Source organism: Fundulus heteroclitus, chromosome 12 (genome assembly GCF_011125445.2).
Source record: "Fundulus heteroclitus isolate FHET01 chromosome 12, MU-UCD_Fhet_4.1, whole genome shotgun sequence".
NCBI classification, from domain to species: domain Eukaryota; kingdom Metazoa; phylum Chordata; class Actinopteri; order Cyprinodontiformes; family Fundulidae; genus Fundulus; species Fundulus heteroclitus.
In genome coordinates, this window is record NC_046372.1 from 19,885,675 (window position 1) to 19,907,685 (window position 22,011).

Genomic DNA, 22,011 nt, shown 5'->3' on the forward strand with positions numbered 1-22,011 from the left:
TTTAGACCGTTTACTCCTAGCATTGGTTCTGGACTGAGGACAGTAGAGAAGTGTCTTCTTGCCTTTAAATTCTGCACCCTTTCTTCTGTCAGCCAGTTTGGACCTTAAGGTTTAGAGATAAATGGACCAGCCTGGTTGGGGTCCCGTTCCGTGATTTGGACTTCATAACCACGACTAAACAGAAGACAGGAGGACAGCAACCAAAGCTTTAACTGAGTTAAGTTGGACTCCAGGCTTCTTCTCCAGGTTTCTGACCCGTTTTCTATTTGGTTCTGTCCTGGTTCTTCATTACTGTGAGAGCTTGACATCTAATTGATCTTAGATCCTATACTCTCTTTTTCAAACCTTTGAAACTTTCCCACTGGTTCTGCTCTGATGGACCAAATAAGCTACCTCTATAGTTATGCTGCTATAAGCTTAGGCTGCTGGAGGACATCAGGGTCTATTTCTCTCACTCTGCTGAGTTCTCCTACTGCTCTCCAATCTGCATTGCTTGTTGTTATTTCAGCTTTTAACTTTATGTTCTCATTTTTCTCTTCATAGAAGGTACACCTGCTCTGGCGTTCTGTTAGCTGTGACATCATCCAGGGGAGGCAGATCATCCTCTATTACCATCTAACATAGAAAGTACTCCTGGGTCAATGTGAGCTTCTGTGCGTTCTGTGTCTCTGCTCTGTCTTCTCTAAGCCCCAGTGGCTGGAGGCTCAGAGCGATCACACTGAGCCTGGTTCTGGTTCTGCTGGAGGTTCTCCTCCCAGTTAAAGGGGAGTGTTTATTTCCACTGTCGCTTCATGCATGGTCAGTATGAGGGATTGCTGCAAAGCCATCAACAATGCAGACGACTGTCCACTGTGGCTCTACGCTCTTTCAGGAGGAGTGAATGCTGCTTGGAGAGACTTGATGCAACCTGCTGGGTTTCCTTAGAGAGGAAACCTTCTCACCAACCTGGAGGATTTGATGGAATCAGACTCTGGAAAGAGACTTCAGATGACGTGATGAACTGAAGCTATAGAAATAAAACTGAACTGAATTAAATTATCTTCTGGCTTCATCTTCTGCTTTGGTCCATCTGTTCCTGAGAAAAATCCTCCACATAAATGTCCGGCTGGTTTGCTGCTCAGCCTGCAGGAGAATGATCTCGCTGCAATCTGAGCAGATGATGGTTCTAATAGATCCAAATGACTCAGACCTCTGAAGTTGTTCTGGGTCAAAGACCAACTGAACCAGTTCACCAGCTAGAACCTGTGTTTTCCAGGTGATGCCAGGATGCAGACCTGTCTAACATCTGCAGGTGTTTCTCCAGAGCAAAGCTCTCTCATGCAAAACTGGTTCTGAACCACCACCTCAAAGCACATTAGCCTGATGAAAACTATTTTTAGTCAACAGACGAAGAACCAACAGAAAATGACTCAGAGAACCTTTGATTGAAAAGTTCTGAACAGAACTACTTAACTAAAACCAGTCCGCTTCCTCCGGATCGGGTCGCTGATGTCTCATCAGAACTGGGATTAAATTATGTTTACATTTCCTCAAGCATAACCAGTTTGTCCAAAGAAGAAAAACCAACATAAAAACTTTAATAAACCCATCGTTGGTTCTGTAATGGCCCGATTCATTCTTTAGATTTCAGCCAACATGACTGGGACTCGTCTTCATCTGGATTTTCACTTTCAGAGAACATCGGACCCCGTATAGAACTTCAGGACTTCTAGACTAGAAATGCTTCAGCGTATTGTTCTGAAAGTGGTTCCATCTTGAACGGTTGTCGGTTCTAAGAAGGTTCTGTTGGTTGGTGAATGGTATACTCACCGCCTGCCGCTGCGATCCGCGTAGCACCGATGACACACAGCTGCTGTAGGTGCCGTCGTCTGAGTCCAGGCTGCGAAGCGGGCCGCACGCCACGCTCTGTTGGGTTGACACCTTGGGTCCACATGAGGCGGCTGTGGTGCCGACGGACCGGTTGGTGTCGGCCACGGTGCCGGTGCGGATCAGGTCAGTGTCTGGAGCCGAGTCCGGAGTCCGTCTGAGGTCCGCTGCAAGCAGAAAACCACCGTCATCATCCTCGTCGCCTGCAGCATCGTCCCAGGACCAGGCTGTGTTCTTCCAGAACATGTGGACTATCCCAGGTCCAAACCCAACGGGTCAGACTGAGACACAGAGAGACGGGAACAGAAGCTGCAGTGGACAAAACAGTTTCTGTCTGAACGTTTCAGAGCACAAAGAGCCAAAAGCCTGCAGAGGTCAGGAAAACATCCTCAGGAGTTTGGATTAGGTTCTGAAACCAGAACCACACTGGACTCACAGCAGACATCTTGTCCAAACTGGAGCGGTTCTGAAATACAGAGCTTCCTGCCCAAAAATTTAGAGGAGTCCAGAAGAAGCAAAAATGTGCAGTTTGGTCCAAAACCGTCCAAGCTGGACCCAACCCAGCTGATAGTGAGGAGGAACCCGATCAGAACCCTCTGAGGTCCCACCTCCTAGCTGTCTGGTCCGGTGCTGTCGGGGTGAAAGCGTTGGATCTGTGTGATGTCACAGAGAGAGAGAGAGGGTGGGCGCGGCACGTCGGGTCACATGGTTACTGGCCTGTTTCTCCTCACCATGGTAACCCCCTCCCCAGGGCGGCAGGACATCAGGAGTCATCCCTCTCCCCCCCTCTATAAATAGACCCGCTCGCTCATTCACACGTGGGACAGAACCGGTCAGGACAGGCGGTGCCGCCAAGTCTCCTCACTGAGGGTCCGTAAGGACCGACCCCCGGCCAGCAGAACCACTCAGAATCCACCAGAACCGCTCAGTTCTCTGTGGCTGTCAGGAGGAAGGAGATCATCTGTGACACACTTTCTGCTCAGATGCTCTTCGTCAGGCTTCAGCAGAACCTCCTGAGCTGCTGCTGCCCCCATCTGCTCAATAATTCAGTATTTCTGTCCACAGCCGTCCTCCCGGGCCCAACATCCTGCTGAGCTGCAGAACTGCTGGGTAGGGTTAACCCAAAACCTCAACGGTACCACAGAATCCTCACAAGTGAACAGTTCGGCCTCCAGCCCGACCCAGACATCAGAACCGTCCGCACCAGCAGGAAAGGCCTTCATTCATTTTACTGCTTCACCTTGCCGACATGGGGCCAGTCCAGACTACAGCCATCAGTCCTCCCAATACCCAGAACCTGTGGGGAAACGATGACCAGGCCGGTTCTGCTGCACGGGTCGCTGATTAACAGAACCAGTGAACGTAAATCAATGAAACCGAGGACCCTCCCAGGTCAGCAGAAGATTGTTAAAACAATGACACTAAATAAAGCATTAGTCAGTGTCCTACCAGGGAAATCGTTTTTATTAATGATTAATTATTCAAACACAAACTCATGCTGAACCCTGGCTCTGGAAAGAAGGCAGTGCAGCAGTTCTGGATCAGCTCCTCCTTCATCAACTTGGTGAGGGTACAATATACACAAAGGGGCGGAGCCACCGCCCTATTTTATAAAGAACTGCAGTAAAGCAATAAACATTTGGGACCTTTAATCCTTTAGAACCTGTTGCGGGCCTCATTTATGAAGCGTGTGTACGCACAAAAAAAATCACTTTTGTGAAAGTGTGCAGCTATCCAAAGAGTTGTCAGACTTTTTATCTAATTTAGTGTTAAAAACTGACAAGGTTATTATAGTGGGGGATTTTAACATTCATGTTGACACAGAATGTGATAATCTTAGTGTAGCCTTTAAAACTATCCTAGATTCAATTGGTTTTGATCAAAATGTGCATAAACCGACGCACTCTTGGCTTCATACTTTAGACTTTGTGCTGACATATGGCATTGATTGTGAAGAATTAACAGTATTTCCTCACAACCCTGTCCTATCTGATCATTTTTTAATAACATTTGAGTTTAATCTAACCAAGGTCTCCACCCCCAAAAGAGGGTTCCATTATAGTAGATCTTTATTGGATAATATTGTATCAAACTTTAAAGAGTCTGTCCCCCTTTTAATTAGCTAAATGTTGATTCCATCAAAAATAAAATAATTGGCATCCTCCCAAACATAATTACCTCATCCTCAGTAAGTGAGGCAGTGCTGGAGGAATCTTTAGAACCTGCGCAGTGTTTGAACTGTTTAAAAGCAGTAGAGCTTTCTGAGCTATCTAAAAATTTAGCTTCATCTAAACCTTCTACTTGCATGTTAGACCCAATCCCAACCAAGTTGTTTAAGGACATATTCCCTTTGATCAGTGGCCCTATTTTGGACATGATTGATCTATCCTTAGTAAATGAATATGTACCACAGGTTTTTAAAGTAGCTGTTAGTAAACCTTTACTTAAGAAACCATCTCTTGATCAAGATGAGTTAGTAAATTACAGACCTATATCTAATCTTCTTTTCTTATCTAAAATTCTTGAGAAAGTAGTTGCTAATCAACTTTGTGAACATTTACAAAGTAATGACCTGAGGAGTTTCAGTCAGGCTTCAGAGCTCATCATAGCACTGAAACAGTGTTATGGTTTGAGTGTGTTCTTTTATGTTATCAGTCAGGGTTCTGTAAGCTTTTAGTTCAGTTTTGGTTTACCTGCCAGGCCACTTACCTCTCTTAGTTTGTTTTGTGCCATTGTGTGGGCTCTGGGGTTATTTGGTATTTTGATTCTATGTATGGTATCAGTTTTACTTTCTATCTGCCATGATTTTCTGTTATTGTTTTGGTTTCTGGCTTGCTTCTGTTTCCTGTTGGGAACTCGGCACTGATGGCTGGTTTGAATATTCTCTTTACACACCTGCTCTGCTCCACCCGTCCTGCAATTATCTTTTACTGGCTTCACCTGGTCTCAGCTCTATATAATCCCTGTTCAGTTAGTCATCAGTGCCAGTTCGTCTGCTATAGTTACCGGTGAGTCTGATCCAGTGTCTTGTTACCTGTTCGATTCTGTCCTGTCTTATGTTCAGCTTTCTGAGCCATCCTGTTTGCTGTATAGCTGATTCTGTTCATAACTAGTAGAGCTTGGTTTGCTCCTAGTGCCTCTGAGTTTTTGTTGCCGTCCTCGGATCTGTTTGTAGGACACTGTTTTTGGATTCTGCTTTGGACACTCCTGATTATTTGTTTTTTCACGTTTTTGACTCTGGACTGGTTTTTGGATTAAGTTTCTTGTTTTCCCCTTTTTTGAAATGTGTCTGCATCACCTGTCCTGGTCCCTGTCCCATCAGCAGTAACAAAATAAATATCTTTTTTTGGCATTATGTTTGTCTGGCTGAATACTGGGTCCTCAACCCTCTGAATCATTACAAACAGCTCTGGTGAAGGTCACTAATGATATTCTCATGGCCTCAGATAATGGACTTGTGGGACACACTCAGCTATATTTATCCATAAATCCTGATGAATCCAATCAATTACTTCGACTGCAGGCATGTCTTGATGAGATCAAAAGCCGGATGACTTTAAATTTCCTGTATTTAAATTTTGCTAAGTTCTTGGACCAGTCCTCAAAAAATAAACTTCTTAATCACTTAATCTGGATGGCATTAACTTGGATTTGATTGAATTGAGCCTAGAGATGATGTGTTGTGAATTGAAGCTGTATAAAAAAAGTAAAGAGAAATTGTCCATCATATGCAAGGTCACGTCACTGAACAACGTCCAGTCACAGAGCAGCTTCAGCACAGACTCACCTCTAGGCTTCACCTCCTGCAGGTAGCTGTTTGTTGGTCGGTTACTCTGTGATGTCACTCTCATGTGTTTGCTCCGTCCGAACTCTTTCCCCAGCAGGTTGAACCAGCCACTGATTGGCTGCCAACATGGAAAAGGGTGAGGTCAGAAGGGGATTCAGGTAACATGACGGCTCCATCAGAATAACCTTATTGGGTCAGGACTCATCAGCTAAAGCAGAAGAGAGTCAGCAGGCACCATGATCAGAGAGTCTGAATAGGCCAGTCAGTGAGGAAGGAGGCAGGAAAATTAGACTGGATGCTTCCTCCCACGGTCCCTTTAGCCTAGGAAGCTCACGATGTCCCTTACCGGCGCTAACAACCCCTAAGATGTCCCACAATCCTTTGAGTGACATGACGCATCAGCTCACCTCACATAAACCAACTAAAAAATGCGTAGAGCAGAAAGCGTCTCTTTGTAGCTCATGTCCAGAAATCTGTAGGATGTGACTCCATCCTCCATGTTTCTGACTCCATCCTCCATGTTTCTGACTCCATCCTCCATGTTTCCGTCACTAATGACGTCAGAGTTAAAGTCTGGAATCAGCTCAGCAGCTGAAGCTCCTTTCCTCCCTGATGAAGTTCTGCTGACCCAGGAAAGGTCAGGGAGCAGGAGATAGGAGGTAAGAGGTAAGAGCTAGAAACTAGGAGCTAGGAGTTAGGGGCTAAGAGGTAGGGGCTAGAAGCTATGAGCTAGAAGCTAGGAGCTAGAAGCTAGGAGTTAGGAGCCAGGAACAGGAGGTAGGAGTTAGGAGCTAGGAGTTAGGAGCAGGAGGTAGGAGTTAGGAGCTAGAAACTAGGAGTTAGGAGCTAGGAGCAAGAGCTAGGAGCAGGAGGTAGGAGCTAGAAGCTAGGAGCTAGAAGCTAGGAGCAGGAGCTAGGAGCTGTTATTGAGGGTGTGCGGATGGAGACTACAACTATCAGGTGTTAAGAAGAATAAATCTCACGTTTTCTACAGCCAATCCCAGAGCAGCAACCCCCCCCCCCCCCCCCCCCCCACACTGTGATTGGTTTAACTTTACCTGAGAAGATTTGATGAGGGAGCCAGTCCGAAAACTCATACAGCCAATCAGCTGGCTGCACCTGAGAAGAAACAGGAACAGTGTGAAGCTCCACCCTCACCTGCTAGGATACAGCATCAGTGAGTCATCAGTTACCTGGAGTTCGGAGGTCGTCTGAGCACCGAGACACACAGCCTGCCGAGGAGGAGGGGCTCCGACACACACCTGAGACACGCCCACACAGGTAGAGTCATGCCACTGATTGTGATTACAGGCAACTGATCCGCGTGTTCTCATAATGTGAAACTATGAATTAGACATCAGGGCAGATGAAGTTGACGGAGAACATGATTCTAGGAACCAGAGTTCATCTCAGAACCTTCACCTGAACGACATTGACTATGTTTCAGGCTGAATAGAATTGGACTATTCTATCAATCGCAGCATCTATTTGTGGATGTTCTACCAGAACCTGCAGAAGTCTGTGCTGGATGGAGACCTCTGAACAGTTCTGAACATCTGCAGAGTTTGAAATAACTTTACAAGCTGAGGTCCTCTGGTACCAGAGCAGCTCAACCAACACGGTCAGCTCCACTCAGGAGGAAGAGCAGAACATCAGGGAACACGTCGAGGACTCACAGAGAGAAGTTCTGCTGGTATGCCGGGTTTTTATTGTTCCGAACAATTCGTGTTTTCATCCTCATGCTGTGATGGAGGTCAGACGTCACGCTGACCTGTGAACAAACAACACCCATAGACATTATATACCTGCACGCCTCAAGGACCGCCGCTGCCTGCTGAAGCTGACGGTTGAGCGCAGCCGCCATCTTGGGTGGGTCCGTCTCGTGCCGCCGGTGCATTTATTTGAGGCAGCTGTTCGTCTGACTAAAATAATCACAGCTTCCTGAATGTTTGCCTGATTTTCACACGGTTTGGTTTGTTCCAAACAGCAGAGATGTAGATATCTTACAGGATGATGTCACACATTAAAATATGTGTTCTCATGCTGGAAGACATTGTTTTAAGCTCTTTACAAAAGACAGACATAGCTTGGCATTAAAAAATTCCCTTTCTAGTCAAGTCCTGGCCTATTTAGACGCGTCCTCCACTTAGCACAGTAGGTCCCCTGAGCGGTGGGGACCTTCTGGGAGACGGACGTTAGTCAGTTTGTTTAGGAACAGCGTGCCTCTGCTGGCTTTGTGCTTTTCCTCCTACAATCTTTGCTCGGTCAGTGATGTCATCGTCTAAGTCGTTCTGCGTTTGGAGAAATGACTTTCTGTGATTAATAGCACTGAAAGTATTGGCAGTGAAAAGTTTCCCATCTTGATTCAGGCTGACTCCATTGTGTCTGAAAAGATGAAAGCGCTCCTGGTAGAGCTTTCTGTAATAAGACATTAATTAAGCCAGTTAGGAGGGTAGACAATGTGAGAGTAAGTATAAAAGAGTCCTACGGGGGGGAACTGTCTGTGTTTAATTAGTCCCTCAGGGAGCAGCAGGCTGCCACACTGCGGCCCCATGGGAGCCATCTGGGGCTCAGGGACTCATGGTGGCAGCCTGCACTTCTTAAAAAGCTCTAACCACCAGGCATCCACTCCCCCAGTACTCCCCAATATTAATAAATATATTTATTACTAAGGAAAAAAGGTTGGATTGCTCATTAAGATTTATTTCACTCTGTCTCACCAGCACATAAAATTGAGCCTTCTGTTCAACAACCATAATTTCTTTGTATTTTTGTTCTCTGCGCACATACACAGGTTTCTTTAAGGTCTGGAAATGTGATCTTTAACATTTTCAGGTCGTTTCAGTGTCTTACTCCATCCTGCTTGCAGCTGTGGCCTAAAAAGCAACTCTTTAGCACAGCTTCTTGCATGTGCTGGCCCTCTAACGCCTTCATCTCGCAATGTGATGCAGCCCTAGTTGGTGAAATACAGGGACAATACATGATGGTTCTCAATTCTATGGCAGCTTCGAGTAGGATAGACCCTTCCAATATGGCGGCGACACAGGATGCGCTCCAGAACCCAGTGAGCCGTCTACGTATCTGCCTGAGCACACTCCCCTGCAGAATGCAAACGTTCACCTGCTGAGCAACATCTTCACCTTCTCACCTTTACGTAGGAGTCACATGACTGGCAGGATTTTCCCATCAGGCCTCTGGCCTCGTGGACTGCAGATATGACAGGAGGTTTCACTGATCAGTATCTGACCCGTGCCTGACCAGTACCTAACCTTATACTTCAGGACCCGGCACACTTACTCTGAACGATGAGTCGTCCCGCCTCTGGAGTGATGGACAGCCTCAGCTGACCTGCAGAGAACCGAGGAGGTCAGACAGCTGATTGGTCGGACCCGTGATGATCAGTTTACCCCAGGGGTGTCAAACATATGGCCCGCGGGCCGGTTCTGGCCCGCCGAACAATTTAGTCCGGCCCGGTGGCTAAATGCATTATCATTATTAAAAAAAATAATGTGTCAGTGTCCTGTCTGGCAATGTGGCAGTAAGAATTGTTGTCTTAATGCCAAAAAGAGCTAATCAGATTTGACTTTCACAAGTGGAGCAGAACTGCTTTTGCCATAGTGCTTCGCTTGATTTATGAATGTGAATAGTTTTATTATGATTCATGCGGGGAATATCTCAAATAATATGGACACTACAATGGGAAAGTAGGAGAGGAAAGGAAGAACAAGAAGAAAAAAAGAAAAGGTGAAAGAAAGAGGAGACAAAAGGAAGAGAATGATAAAACAATTATTGAAAAAAACATGTACTTCGTTTAATTGAAAATCTGCAGTTCCTATAGTGTCCACGAGGGGCGCTGTGTTTTAATCAGCAGATGGTAGCACGGAGCTTCAGATGTGGAAAATTGATTTTAAATCATTTCTTAATTTTTATCTGTTTGATGAATTTTGGCATGCAGGACAGTGTTTTTAAGTTCCAAAAAATGTGAATAAATGTTTTTCAACATTGTACAATCACTGTGATCAGTTCTCGTGCATAATGCACAAGTAAATGTTTAACTGAGTAAAAGTATTGTTGAAATTGCACATACTTTTCTTAAAAACGCTGAGGGGTATTCATAATATATTGTGTAAAAGTGAAATTCATTTAATATAAAAATCAACAAGTCCACTTTTATTAGTTCTATTTAATCTTGCAATGAGTTTACTCGTGTGGCCCTCTTGAGATCAGATTATGCTGAATGCGGCCCCTAAACCAAAGTGAGTTAGACACCCCTGGTTGACCCGTTTATTGATCAAACCTCTGCCACGGAACGCCGCCTGGTGGACCTTCCTCCTTCTGGTCCCAGTCTGACACCTGGATGTAGTCGCTTGCAGCCCCACTGCTCCTCCGTCAGAACTCCTGCTGGTTCTCGTCTCTGAGAACTGATGAGAGAACCTGGACCTGACCTGAGACCAAGAAAAGAAACGATTCAGAACCAAACCCCTGACAGTGGTCCAGGATTAAAGGTCTGGCCAAGGAGTGCCACTGGCCTTAGAGCTGCTTCTGGTTTCTTTTGAGTCCAGATGTGTCTCAGCAGATCCTGGGTTGGTCCGGTTCATAGGCATCAAAGCATCAGCAGAGTACTGGTCTTTAATCTGAACCGGGTCCTGGATGCGGGTCTTTCTGATCAAAGCCATTCTGATTTCTGGTCTGCTGGACTGGACCTCATATCCGGTTCTTGGCCTGTTCTGTAGGGACCTGCAGGGAGTCAGAAACCATCAGATTCTGGATCTGCAGTTCTGAATCAGTGACTAGTGTAGAGTCTGCTCCGACCGTCTGTAGTCTTTGTGCAGGTTCTGTGTTGTTCTGTGATCTTCTCCTGGGTCTATGTTCTCTTTCCAACCCGGATCTCTCCTCATGCTCTTTATGTGCCTTTCCTCCTCCTCCTCCTCCTCCTCTTCCTCCGCTCTGCTCCTCCTTTTGTTGCCCGGTACCCGGACCTCCGCTCCTCTGCAGGAAGAAAGCCGTTTATGTCTGTGAGCAGCAGGGGAGCAACTCAGCTTCTCTGCTTTCTGAACATTGGTTAGCATACATTTCCCGGTAAGTGTGTGTTTGCTGGGCTGCCGTAGCTCCTCCAGTCAGACAGTTTCAGACAGCGTGTGAAGCCCTGCTCAATTGCACGTCAGAACCAGAATCAGCTTTTTTTCACCATCTTTGTGGGTCCAAAAAGGAATTGGACTTCAGATTCCAACAGTTTCATTGTGAAAACAACAGACAAGCAGAACCGCAACTACAAGCTGGTTAGAAGTTAGAACAGGGGCAGTGAGTACAAGAGAGGGTTTTTATACCTATATACATGCATGTAGCGCCTCAGCCATGAAGAATATAAATACCAGACTGTAATCTGATAGCAATGAGAACCATGAGACTGCAGGAGCTTCCCTGGACCGCCCTCACTGCAGGATGCCTCCAGACAAAGATTCCCAGATTCAAACAATCTCATTTCCCACCACCTGCCGCAGCATCGGTGAGCAACCGCGTCCTCAGACTGGAACCAGCGCTAGTGACAGCGTTCTGGGAAACCAGACACTGAAGCAGGCTGCCTGTGATCCTCCTCTCAGCTTTTGCAACCAGGATGCTGGCGTATATCCCTGCATGGTGAAAGTGGCGCAGGATGAAGTCCAGACCCAGACAGACAGCGCCCTCTGCCACCCACGGGTGTTCTGGGTCTGTTTGGTTGGCCGTCTTGTGGTTGTTCTATCAGATGAATCATGACGGAACAAGAACCTCCCCGTCATGCAGAGGTGGGTTCTCCAGGTCCAGGAAGTTAAAAAAAAGCCTGTACAGAGATTAGCTGCAGTCATTAGCATTTCCAGCTCCACAGCAGAGACAGGCACTAAAGCACTGGTCCCAAACTGATGCCTTGTCTACTTGGAAAATGCGATTGGAAAGAAAGAGTCCAACAGCCCCGATAAAGCCGCACCACCAGACGCCGCCATCTTTGTTTCTGTTTGTGAGAGTGAGGCACATGTGGGTTACAGAGACGACGTCATCGTTTAAGACGCTGCTCATATGCAACGTTTATGGTCTCCCAAAACAGCCATGTGGACGCTCAGTGGGGACACCTGATCTTATCTCCGTAGCTGTCCATGCGTCTCTGCTGCAACACACCTGACCCAATATGAGCTCATCAGCAGAGCTGGACGCCATGCTACTGAGGTAGTTGAGCATTTTGATTCAGGCATGCACACGTCCAACAGTTGCAGGATACATTCTGGTTTGAAATGGTCAAGTGAACAGGACCAAGGAAAAGCCGGATTTACCAACCCTCTGCAGTCATGGTGGAGACAGAGATGATGGTCGTAACAGAAACATTGACGTTCAACAGGTGGATGTGACCTTCGATCACATTCACACCCTGACGGTGGTGAGCGACGCTAGCAGCCACATCTGCCTGGGTCAGATTGATAGAGGATGCCTCTGACCCCTGCCAGTAATTCAAGTGATGTGTCTTGCCCAACGACCGAGAAAGGTTGGAGCGCAGGATCAAACCGGCAACCTGCCAATTGCAAAGCGAACTCCCTAGTTCCTGAGTCACCGTCACTAAAACTTTCTGATGAAAAATATTTTAAAGGAGACATACCACGCAAAATATTAATAATTGGCCTGAAGTTCCTCCTTTAAAGAGACGGCAGCAAAACGAGTTGGGGTCAGCAGGGCCGGATTATCCATAAGGGCCAGTGGGCCAGTGGCCAGGGGCACCAACCATGGGGGGGCACCACATGACACATGCTTTAAAAATATATTTTTCATAAATTGTTATATTATTTACTTGAAATTGTTGAAAGACCATGCATTATTCGTTTTGTGAACACTGATGTCACAATAATAATAAATGATAAATAAATCAAGATTTTTTTTATTTCAACATTTTAAATTGAGATATTTGAATATTGCTCACTGCTCATATGCCTACATGTAGTTGTGTAAGTTAGTAAATAGTAAATTACATTACAGAAATCTCCTTGATTATGTCTGATGTTTTTGACCGAAGGACAGCACGGGTAAGGGGGGGGGGCTGGGGGCTTTGAGGTATAGTGCCCAGGGGCACCACATTGTCTTAATAGGGGCCTGCTGTCAGATTTTATGTAGAGTGGAACGCTCCACAACCCTGGGGCCATGCAGCTGGATGATTTCAGGATGAAAAGGAAGAACTAAAGTGTGACATGTCCCCTTTAAATAAATCCAGAAGTCTGGAAACAGAACCTGGACGTGCTTCTGGGTCCTGGCTGATTATTTCCTGCTGTCAGCAAACATCTAGCCTGAGCGTCTGCAGGAACCAAGCTGGCTGTTCACCACCGTCATTATCTGCTGGACAATATGTCCGTCTCTGTCTCTGCAGTCTTCACGAGAGAAATTACACCCCAAAACAGTTAATTATGAAAAATTAAGACTAAAAAAAAGGGAAAGATAATATTTTTCCTCGTTAATCACTGCTACCCTGTTGCCAAGGTCACAACAATTAACCCCCTACATGCCATTTTCCACCACTTTCAAAGCGCTTCAGCCATCATGTCCCTTTATACTGTCATAATCCATAATCCACATTCTTCATCCAAACAGCAAAGATGATCAGATTAAAGTTCTGATTCGTTCTCACCGTTTTCTGCTGCAGCAGGATGATGATGATGTCTCCATCACTGGGTTCTCCCAAAGCCTTGTAGAACGTCTGATGTTCCTGCAGAATTAGTTTCTCTGCTGGAAGAAAAATTCAAACCTGCAGCAGTTTGTCAGCCATCAGGTTGAAGGAGACCCTCCCTGCTGCTTCCTGTCTGTCCTGTCAGAATAAAAGCACGAGCTCCAGAATAAAGAGGTTCTGGTCTGGGTCCCGGGCCGAGGCTGTGTGAGGGCCTTGCCTTATTGGCTGCTGCAGTAACACAGCCGACCAATCAGACGAACCTCTGATGCCGAGAGGCTCTGAAAAGCCTCCTGGTGCTTTTATTCTGAAAGGTCCGGCCCAGCTTCCTGAGGGAATGACTCTTGCTGCTGTCCACATGTTTGTCATCATCAGGGAAGGAGGGGCGTTTCCACGGCAACCCCTGGATCTGCAGGCCGGACATCAGAGCGACCTCTGACCTCTGACCAAGCAACGGGTTACCCCCTACGGGTTCTGATAGCAGTAAAAACGACAGAACAATCTACAGAACCCTGGTGCCGGTCTAACCCTGCAGACGTTTCCCGTGTTGGCTGTCATGATCAGAAGGAGCAGAACCACAGAGACCAGAACCACTGAACAGAACCACAGAAGAGAACCACAGAAGCAAATGGTCCAAGGTCCATATGCATTATTATTATTATTATTTATTATTAATGTTATTATTATTATTATTATTATTATTATTATTATTATTATTATTATTATTATTATTATTATTATCAGCAGATATTGAAAGTTGCGAGTCTTCTGGAAGAACGAGCCAAATCATATAAGCCATTTTTGCCCGTTGCTCATTGTTAAAATAACTTCCTTTTCTTAAGCTAAAGGGTCAGATTAGTCTGCAAACATCTTCCTCAGGTTTTTTTAACATGGTTGCATGGGAAAAGCAGAATTCTAGCCTGGTTCTGGTTCTGGAAGGTTGAGGTCCAGGTTCTCTGGACCAAACTTTGTAGACCTGCCGCCATGAAAGTGAGCGGACCACCTGGATCCGTAGACCTGGTGGAGTTCCCTGGTGAACGGCTCAGTACGGCTCAGTACAGCTCAGCAGAACCAGAACCGGCTTTATCTGCCAGCTATATGTTGGTTTATTGATCATCAGTACAGGCAAAAGCTTAATACATAATTAAATTTAGTCCGGTTAATTACTGAGCCCGGTTCTGGTTCTGCTGGAGGTTTTTCCTTCCTGCTAATGGGTGGTTTTTCTTTCCACTGTCGCTTCATGCTTGCTCAGTATGAGGGATTGCAGCAAAGCCATGTACAATGCAGACGACTCTTCCTGTGGCTCTACGGTTCCCCAGGAGTGAATGCTGCTTGTTGGGACTTTGAAGCAATCAACTGGTTCCCTTATATAGGAAATTTTTGACCAATCTGTATAATATGATTGATTTGACTTTGTAAAGTGCCTCGAGATGACATGTTTCATGAATTGGCGCAATACAAATAAAATTGAATTGAATTAAAAATACTATTTTGGTGTCACTTTGTTGCATAAAATATTGTTTGGCTGATTAAATTTAGAGAGTTATAAACTTAATTGAGGTTTTTGTATGCTTGGATAGTACCTGTTAAGTGTTAAAACAGATAAAAACCAGGAAAGATCATCTTATTACAATGAGAAAACTATCTAATTTTAACGAGATGCTGCTCCTAAATTTATTTATCACGTCTGGCAGTTAAACACTTCTGTAGCACACGGCATTCCTCACAAAAGAAACACGCCATTTTAATTTAATCTAAAAATAACAAAGCCCACATGATCCGTTCACAACTTCTTTCACAACCGTCAGTAATTATTCCTGCTGCAGTCAACAGAGCAGCAGTTATGAATAACTTTTTCTCTTCGCTTTATTCAGGGATCATTTGTACGTTTGGGTCCGTTTCATTTCACCCATTCATGCGGGCCTATCTAGAAACAACGTTTAGCAACAATAAAGCAGGAATGGACTCAGGAAGCTGGAGTTCTGGTGGCAGCAGACAGAATTTCTGGAGATGAGCGACAATCGGAACAAAAATTATTTTCATCAGAAATCTGGAAATGACCACAGAGCCGTTTGTTCATGTTAGGATAACAGCAATGGTGCAATGCTGAGCATAAATGTTGTGAATGGAGATGAAACGGACGGGATCCTCCTCATATCAGGCAGTCTCCGTTACTTGTTTCACGCTCCGTAAAATAAACCAAATCTGACGCAGAACTTTGCGTAGAAGTTGAGAAGTTTGCGTAAACACTAGAAGTGCGCCGCCAGCAAGAGGAAACCAAAGAGGAAGGAGGACGGATGGTTTTATGTGACGACTAGCAGATGAACCAGAATCTGAAAAGATGGTCCACTTTACCTTTAATCTACAGGACTGTCTCAGAAAATTAGAATATTGTGATAATGTTCTTTATTTTCTGTAATGCAAGTAAAAAACATGAAATGTCATACATTCTGGATTCATTACAAATCAACTGAAATATGGCAAGCCTTTTATTGTTTTAATATCGCTGATTATGGCGTACAGCTTAAGAAACCCAAATATCCTATCTCAAAATATTAGAATATCGTGAAAAAGTATACTAGTAGGCTATTCAACTAATCACTTGAATCGTCTAATTAACTCAAAACACTGCAGGGTTTCCTGAGCCTTGAAAAACACTCAGCTTGGTTCAGTAAACTAAATCACAAGTATGGTAGTGGTTAAGAGACGACATAAGATTCTCACAGTAACTGGTGTACTGACCATGGCATTACTGTCCTTGATTGGCCTGCCAATTCCCCTGACCTGAACCCCATAGAGAATTTGTGGGCTATTGTGAAGAAGAAGCTGAAAGACACCAGAGCCAACAATGCAAATGAGCTAAAGGCCGCTATTGAAGCATCCTGGGCATCCATAACACCTCAGCAATGCCACAGGCTGATTGCCTCCATGCCACGCCGCATTGATACAGTAATCTGTGCAAAAGGATTCCCAACCAAGTACTGAGTGCATTAATGGACATTTTCAAATGTTTGATTTTGTTTTGCTGTAATAATTTTTTTTTTACTTGGTCTGAGGAAATATTCTAATATTTTGAGATAGGATTTTTGAGTTTTCTTCAGCTGTACGCCATAATCAGCAATATTAAAACAATAAAAGGCTTGCGATATTTCAGTTGATTTGTAATGAATCCAGAATGTATGACATTTCATGTTTTTTAATTGCATTACTGAAAATAAAGAACTTTATCACAATATTCTGTGCATCACCCAGAGAAGCTGTTATGATGAAAAGAAACTAATATTCAGATTTATGGTCTTAGTATGTCTGTTATGAGGTTCTTTGGTTCTGAGGGCTGCAGGTACCTGGGTGAGTCCAACCTGCCTCCATCTCTCACTTTCTTTATTTCCCTAAAACTGCAGAAACATTAATTATTCAACCAGAGATCTGATAAACCGGGAAGATTCAGAACCTTCCAAACTAAAAGGTCTGACCTCAGCCGGGCCTGAGAACCAGAACCAAGCTGGTGGACCAGAACCCTGTTATTCTGTATCAGGGGTTAGGGTAGGACTTCCAGAAGATAGCATGATGGGAGTTAAAGTCTGACGCTCTTAAAGTTTTGGGCTCCAAATTCTACGGTACCGTAGAACCTGCCTCATCAATGACCCCGGCAGCTCACTTCCTACCAGAACCCCGTTAGATCGGACCTTATTGTTCCCAGTCTGATGTGAGTTCTCCTCAAACATCTAAGGTTTTATAAGAAAGCGTCTCTGAGATCCGTTGGACTTTAGACGGTTCTGGTGAAGCTGTTCATTTTACACTGGGAATAAATGTTCATTATTTATTTATTTAACCAGATTCTCTGAGGCCTTCTGTGGAGAACTCACGAAGGAACGGTACCGTGAAGCCGAACCAGCCCGACAATCGTTAGAGTCGGTCCAAACCCGAGTGCCTGAGCTTCAGAGTCTCACTGGGAAAAGTTCCTTTGCTTTACTGGACCAGAACTCAGGTGTGTTCTAGCTTTTGGTGTCCAGAGGTGAAACGTTCTGTTGCTGGACCCAGGCTCAGGAACCAACTGCCTCCTGACATCCGTACCACTGCAGATTCTGCCGTTTGAAGGCCCGGCCCGATGCATTCAGACGGTCTTTAATATTCAGTGTCATATGTAGCATTTCATTTTGTACTTGCTCTTCATGTTTGTTAACCACCTGTGTTGTAAAGAGTGATTTAAATAAAGGTTGATTGATTCTGAGACAATAAAATCAGAAGCAGACACGGTCAGAGGCTCAGCTTTATTAACCCACGTCAGGTCACGTGACCAGAATCACCTGAGGTAATTCGTTCCTCTCACTGAGCATGCTCAGAACCGAGGACGCTCTCTCTAATGAAAGCACAGGTACTCTTTGAGGCCTGAATTACTCTCGTTGAGGTTTTTCTCAATGACCTGGACGCCGGCCTTCATGTAGGGGTGCGACGCGCCCGGGTCCAGGATCACGGTGACCATCCTGACGGGGTCTTTGCTGCACTCTGTGGTCTTGTACCACAGATACACCGGGACTCCTCCTGTCCCCTCATTCAGGTTGGTGTCCACTTGCTCGTAGAGCTGGTTCTGATAGCTCTCTATGGACTTCTCGTCCGTGGACACCTGCAGATCTTTGACGGCCTTCTGACTGTCGGTGGTCTGTCGGTACCAGATGAAAACGTAAGCCCCACCCGCGCCCCTGTTGGTGTCTTCGTCCACCCGGATGTAGCCTTCCCGGAGGAGCTCGGCGTCCCCGTCGCTGCCGGCGGCGGCGGTGATGTCACAGATGTAGGTCTGACTCTCCCTCTTCACCCACAGGTACATCCATTTTCCTCCAGCCGCCCGGTTCAGATCACAGGCCGACCTCTCCCACAGAGGCTGGGCCTTTTTGGCGTCACTTCCCGCATCCGTGGAGACGCTGAGCTCCACGATGGGGACGTCGTACGCAGTGGAGCCTTTGTAGAACCACAGGTAGATGGGGCCGCCGCGGGTTCCGGCGTTGAGGTTTTTGTCGACCTTGTGGTACCCTTCCTTGATGAGACCCGTCTCCATTACGGGGGTGAAGGAAAACTGGATCCTGGAGATTGCTGGGCAGTCGCTGGTTTTGTACCAGAGGAAGATTCTGTCTCCGCCGCTCCCTGAGTTCAGATCAACAGGAACGCTGGTGAAGCCGTTTTTCCGTAGCAGACTCTCCTCGTCGGCGTTCACAGAGACGTCGAGTTCAGTGACGTACTGCGGCATCTTTCAGCTCCTGCAAGAAAGGGAAAGCATGCCGTGAGCAAACACGGAACCGGCCCAGCCCGAGCAGGACAGAACATCCGGCTGGGTGCCGGAAAACATTTACAGGCAATGTTAAAGGTATACTATGCAACCGGGGTTGATTTTCCAGCGAGGCTCCCCCCAGAGGGTGAAAGTAAAAGTGCACTGTCGTAAAGATGCTCAGCTGTTCTGGTTTCTCCATCAAGCCAGGCGCGGTTGTTTTGAGCTTAGCAGACAGGCGAACGCAACGAAAAGTGGAAAAAACGGCAGTGCAAACAATGACTAACACAGTGAAAGTATGAACATGCAGTGTTTCCCATAGGAATTTGCTTACCGGACGACCGGCTGAGCGGGGGAGAGAGCGACAAGCTTTGCGCGCATATCGAGTTAGTTTTTTATAGGACTGGGCAACGATTAAAATATTTAATCGTGATTAATCGCATAATTTGCCTGATTAATCGCGATTAATCGCAAATAATCACATTGTATTTACAAACTCCAAGAATTAATTCAAAAGTAGTGTAAAGAGCACTTTTATTTTAATGTTCTGCTGCCATATGAACAAAAGTGTTGTAACATTTGTAGCACTTATCAGGAACACATATTTAGTGTAAAGCTCAACTTAAACATGTAAAACAAAAAATAGCAATAATAATAAATTAAAGCTTATTGCCACTGACAGGGAATTCTCTTTATGGGGAAAAAATCTACCAAAAACAGGCAATTTCTGAGGTAACAGCAGGGAGCAGCATTACCATTTTATGTTCAATACCAAAGTTTAACTTGGCAGTGGTTACAACTAACTTGTTTCTGTCATATTCCATGCTGGAAGAACTTTAAACTGAAATGCTTGCTAACTCGATATGCTTGCGTTGCTTGCGTTTATTTGACGTTGACACGCGGTTTTTTGTTGTTGCTTTCTCGCGTGCATATAGTGAATGGCAGGGAAAACAGGTAAAAATACATGGATACTTTGAAACGAGAAGCGACTTCACCAACGGCGTCTAAGCAGACCCCCCCCCGCTCCGCTCCGCACAAAACTTGTTCCGTTCGCCAACTCACCGCCTCGCCTAAGCAAATTCCTGCGGGAAACACCGCCTTCCGCATGTCGGCTTTGTTTTTTTCCGGCCAGCACCTTTCTTCCTCTCTGAATCCGAGGCTTGGCCGACAGCGAGGTTATTGGCGCGTTATCGCCACCTACTGTTCTGATTCAAACCCCTACACCGCAGCAACAGACCTTCACAAAATAAAAGCATGTGACCAACATGCGTTAACGCACGTTAAAGTAAATATCGCCGTTAATAGTCTAATGAATTAACGCGAAATTAACACGTTAACTTGCCCAGCCCTAGTTTTTTATTATTTTTTTTTTTTTGGAATGTTGGCCAGGCGGTAGCGTGAGGGAAACTCTACAATGTTACTTACAATCGCATCAGCAGAAACGCGAGGTCCGCGTCAGTCTTGCAGCCTTCTTTTTCTTTTAGCTCTCGCCATTCTGAAAAAGTTTGACCGATGTTCACCCGTGTACGACTCCTCTCTCTGTCCAGAGCCCTTTTCCTCTTTCTTGCCTGCTCCGACATGGGCTTTTGCTGTTTTCTCGCTGGTTCCGCCATGATAACTGCACAAATATCGCCACTGCGCTAGCAACGAGCCTTTCACTGGGGGCGTGTAGCAGTTCTCGCCGTAAAGCAAGACCGACTCTCACGATGCACCAGACTTCTGAGCCTGTGGGTGCGGGCCGAGAGCTCCTGCAATGGGGTACCGCGCACGTGACGTTTTTTCCTGCGCGGCGGTCATGGCGTCATCGGCCGTTTTTTTTGTTTGTAATCACCGTCCAGGAATAGGTATATGTTTAATGTTTGTCTTATTTGAAATGTTTTTGAGTAGGCTATCCTGGTAGCAGGGTATCAAGTTAGCGCCTGCTACCATGATAGCCTATATGCTATCATGGTAGCAGGCGCTTCATTATTAACATGTCGGCCACCAAAATACTCTTACCTGTTCACTACTTGATGTCGCGCACACATTTCTCCTTGGCAGTCTTGAAGAAAACATCCTTCATATGCGGCCGATCAGCGTACCTCGAGTCGCTGTTGCACGTTCCATAGCAACAATGTTTAAAAACCAGGGTTTTAGGTTTGGAAAAAGCAGTCGTTTACCGAGTAAAACCAAGGGTAACGCACATCTCTTTTACAGCGAAACAGCGGCGGACTATGCAAGCTTGCCCTACTGCGTACCACGTGATGTGACGTCATCGTGACGTTAGGTTTCTAAAAATAGCTCGCTCGCAGTACGCCATTGCAAGTGCGGTATTTCCCCCACACACCACCAGGGCGGCCGAGAAAACCTTTGTTCAACCTGAAATGACTCATTTAATCATCCAAAACGGTATGGAACACATTAATTAACTAAAAAATGTTGCATAGTATGCCTTTAAAGGAAATCATTTTAGTTCAAACAAACCTGGAGACAAACTGGAGACCTTGGATTCAAATGAAAGAGCTCCTTTCTCAGTCAGACGCAGCTGCAAACAGAAAGATATAACTTATAAATAAATAGGACTGTAACAGCAGGACCAGCTGAAAGCCTGTTTGAAGTTTGACATTAAGATCAGAACAGAACCTTTCCCACATTGTAAAAGGTTTTCCTGGAAAGACGGATTTGTGCAGAAATCAACTAACTCATCTGATACTGTTCATAAAAACCCATGAAAAACTGCTCAGTAAGAGTTTAAAGAACAAAACCCCAGTTAGAGAGAGATTAGTGAATGAAGGTGAACACTTACGGTTCTGCAGAGTTCTGGTGAATGCCGCTCAGACGTTCAGTCCATCCTTATAAGGATCTCAGAGCAGAACAAGGAACCAAACAGAAACCTGCTGACATGAACTCAAAATCATTCTTTTCAATAACTGCACGGTTCTGCTTTGTGGGGTCTGGGAAATCCAAACTGGATCTGGGCAGTGAGAGCAAACTCAGTTATAAGCTGATCTTACGCTTTTGGTACCCACAGGTATGAGGAACATCCTCTGTGAATATCTGATTCAGCTCAGCTTCATCTGGTCTGGTCACATGTAAAAACATTTCCCACATTGCACAAGATAAAAGGAAGCCAGTGTTCCAGTAAACAACCTGCGGTTCCCGTCTTTTCTAGACCCGTGATATCTTTGGACCCAAAGAGCCAACAGACACGTTTAGAGTCAGATTAATGCAGAACTGGTTCATCTCCAGCCTGTGAAGAAATCAGATTCAACATTTTAACACACAGCTGTGGGCTTAATGAGAAGTGTTTAATGTTTGCCTAAATGTTGCTATTTTCCAGGTACGTTTATGCTGATAAATCAGCTTCCCTGAATTATTCTTTAACGTCCTTCAGCTGCACATTCACTACATTTGAGTCAGATTTTGTTGCAAAGCTCTGAGTAA

General features: G+C 45.4%; 2 protein-coding genes across 2 annotated transcripts in view; both read right to left on the minus strand.

Moving 5' to 3' along the window:
* Positions 1–10,601, minus strand: part of LOC105917125 (regulator of G-protein signaling 3) — a 30,520-nt gene extending 19,919 nt beyond the window's left edge. The window contains exons 1-10 of the mRNA XM_036144242.1: positions 10,466–10,601; positions 10,183–10,390; positions 9,951–10,098; positions 8,951–9,001; positions 8,802–8,860; positions 7,330–7,424; positions 6,847–6,915; positions 6,712–6,772; positions 5,654–5,771; positions 1,810–2,033 (exon numbers count right to left, since the gene is read on the minus strand). Coding sequence (XP_036000135.1) covers positions 1,810–2,033; positions 5,654–5,771; positions 6,712–6,772; positions 6,847–6,915; positions 7,330–7,424; positions 8,802–8,860; positions 8,951–9,001; positions 9,951–10,098; positions 10,183–10,390; positions 10,466–10,551 — 1,119 coding nt within the window. The 5' untranslated portion in view covers positions 10,552–10,601. The remainder of the gene's footprint in view (positions 1–1,809; positions 2,034–5,653; positions 5,772–6,711; positions 6,773–6,846; positions 6,916–7,329; positions 7,425–8,801; positions 8,861–8,950; positions 9,002–9,950; positions 10,099–10,182; positions 10,391–10,465) is intronic.
* A 6,979-nt stretch (positions 10,602–17,580) lies between these two features.
* LOC105917137 lies at positions 17,581–21,450 on the minus strand. The gene is made up of 3 exons (XM_012851855.3): positions 21,374–21,450; positions 21,052–21,112; positions 17,581–18,580 (listed from the first exon to the last, which is right to left on the minus strand). The coding sequence occupies exon 3, from the start codon at positions 18,568–18,570 to the stop codon at positions 17,689–17,691; it is 882 nt and encodes a 293-aa protein (XP_012707309.2). The 5' UTR covers positions 18,571–18,580; positions 21,052–21,112; positions 21,374–21,450; the 3' UTR covers positions 17,581–17,688.
* Between the last annotated feature and the right edge of the window lie 561 nt (positions 21,451–22,011).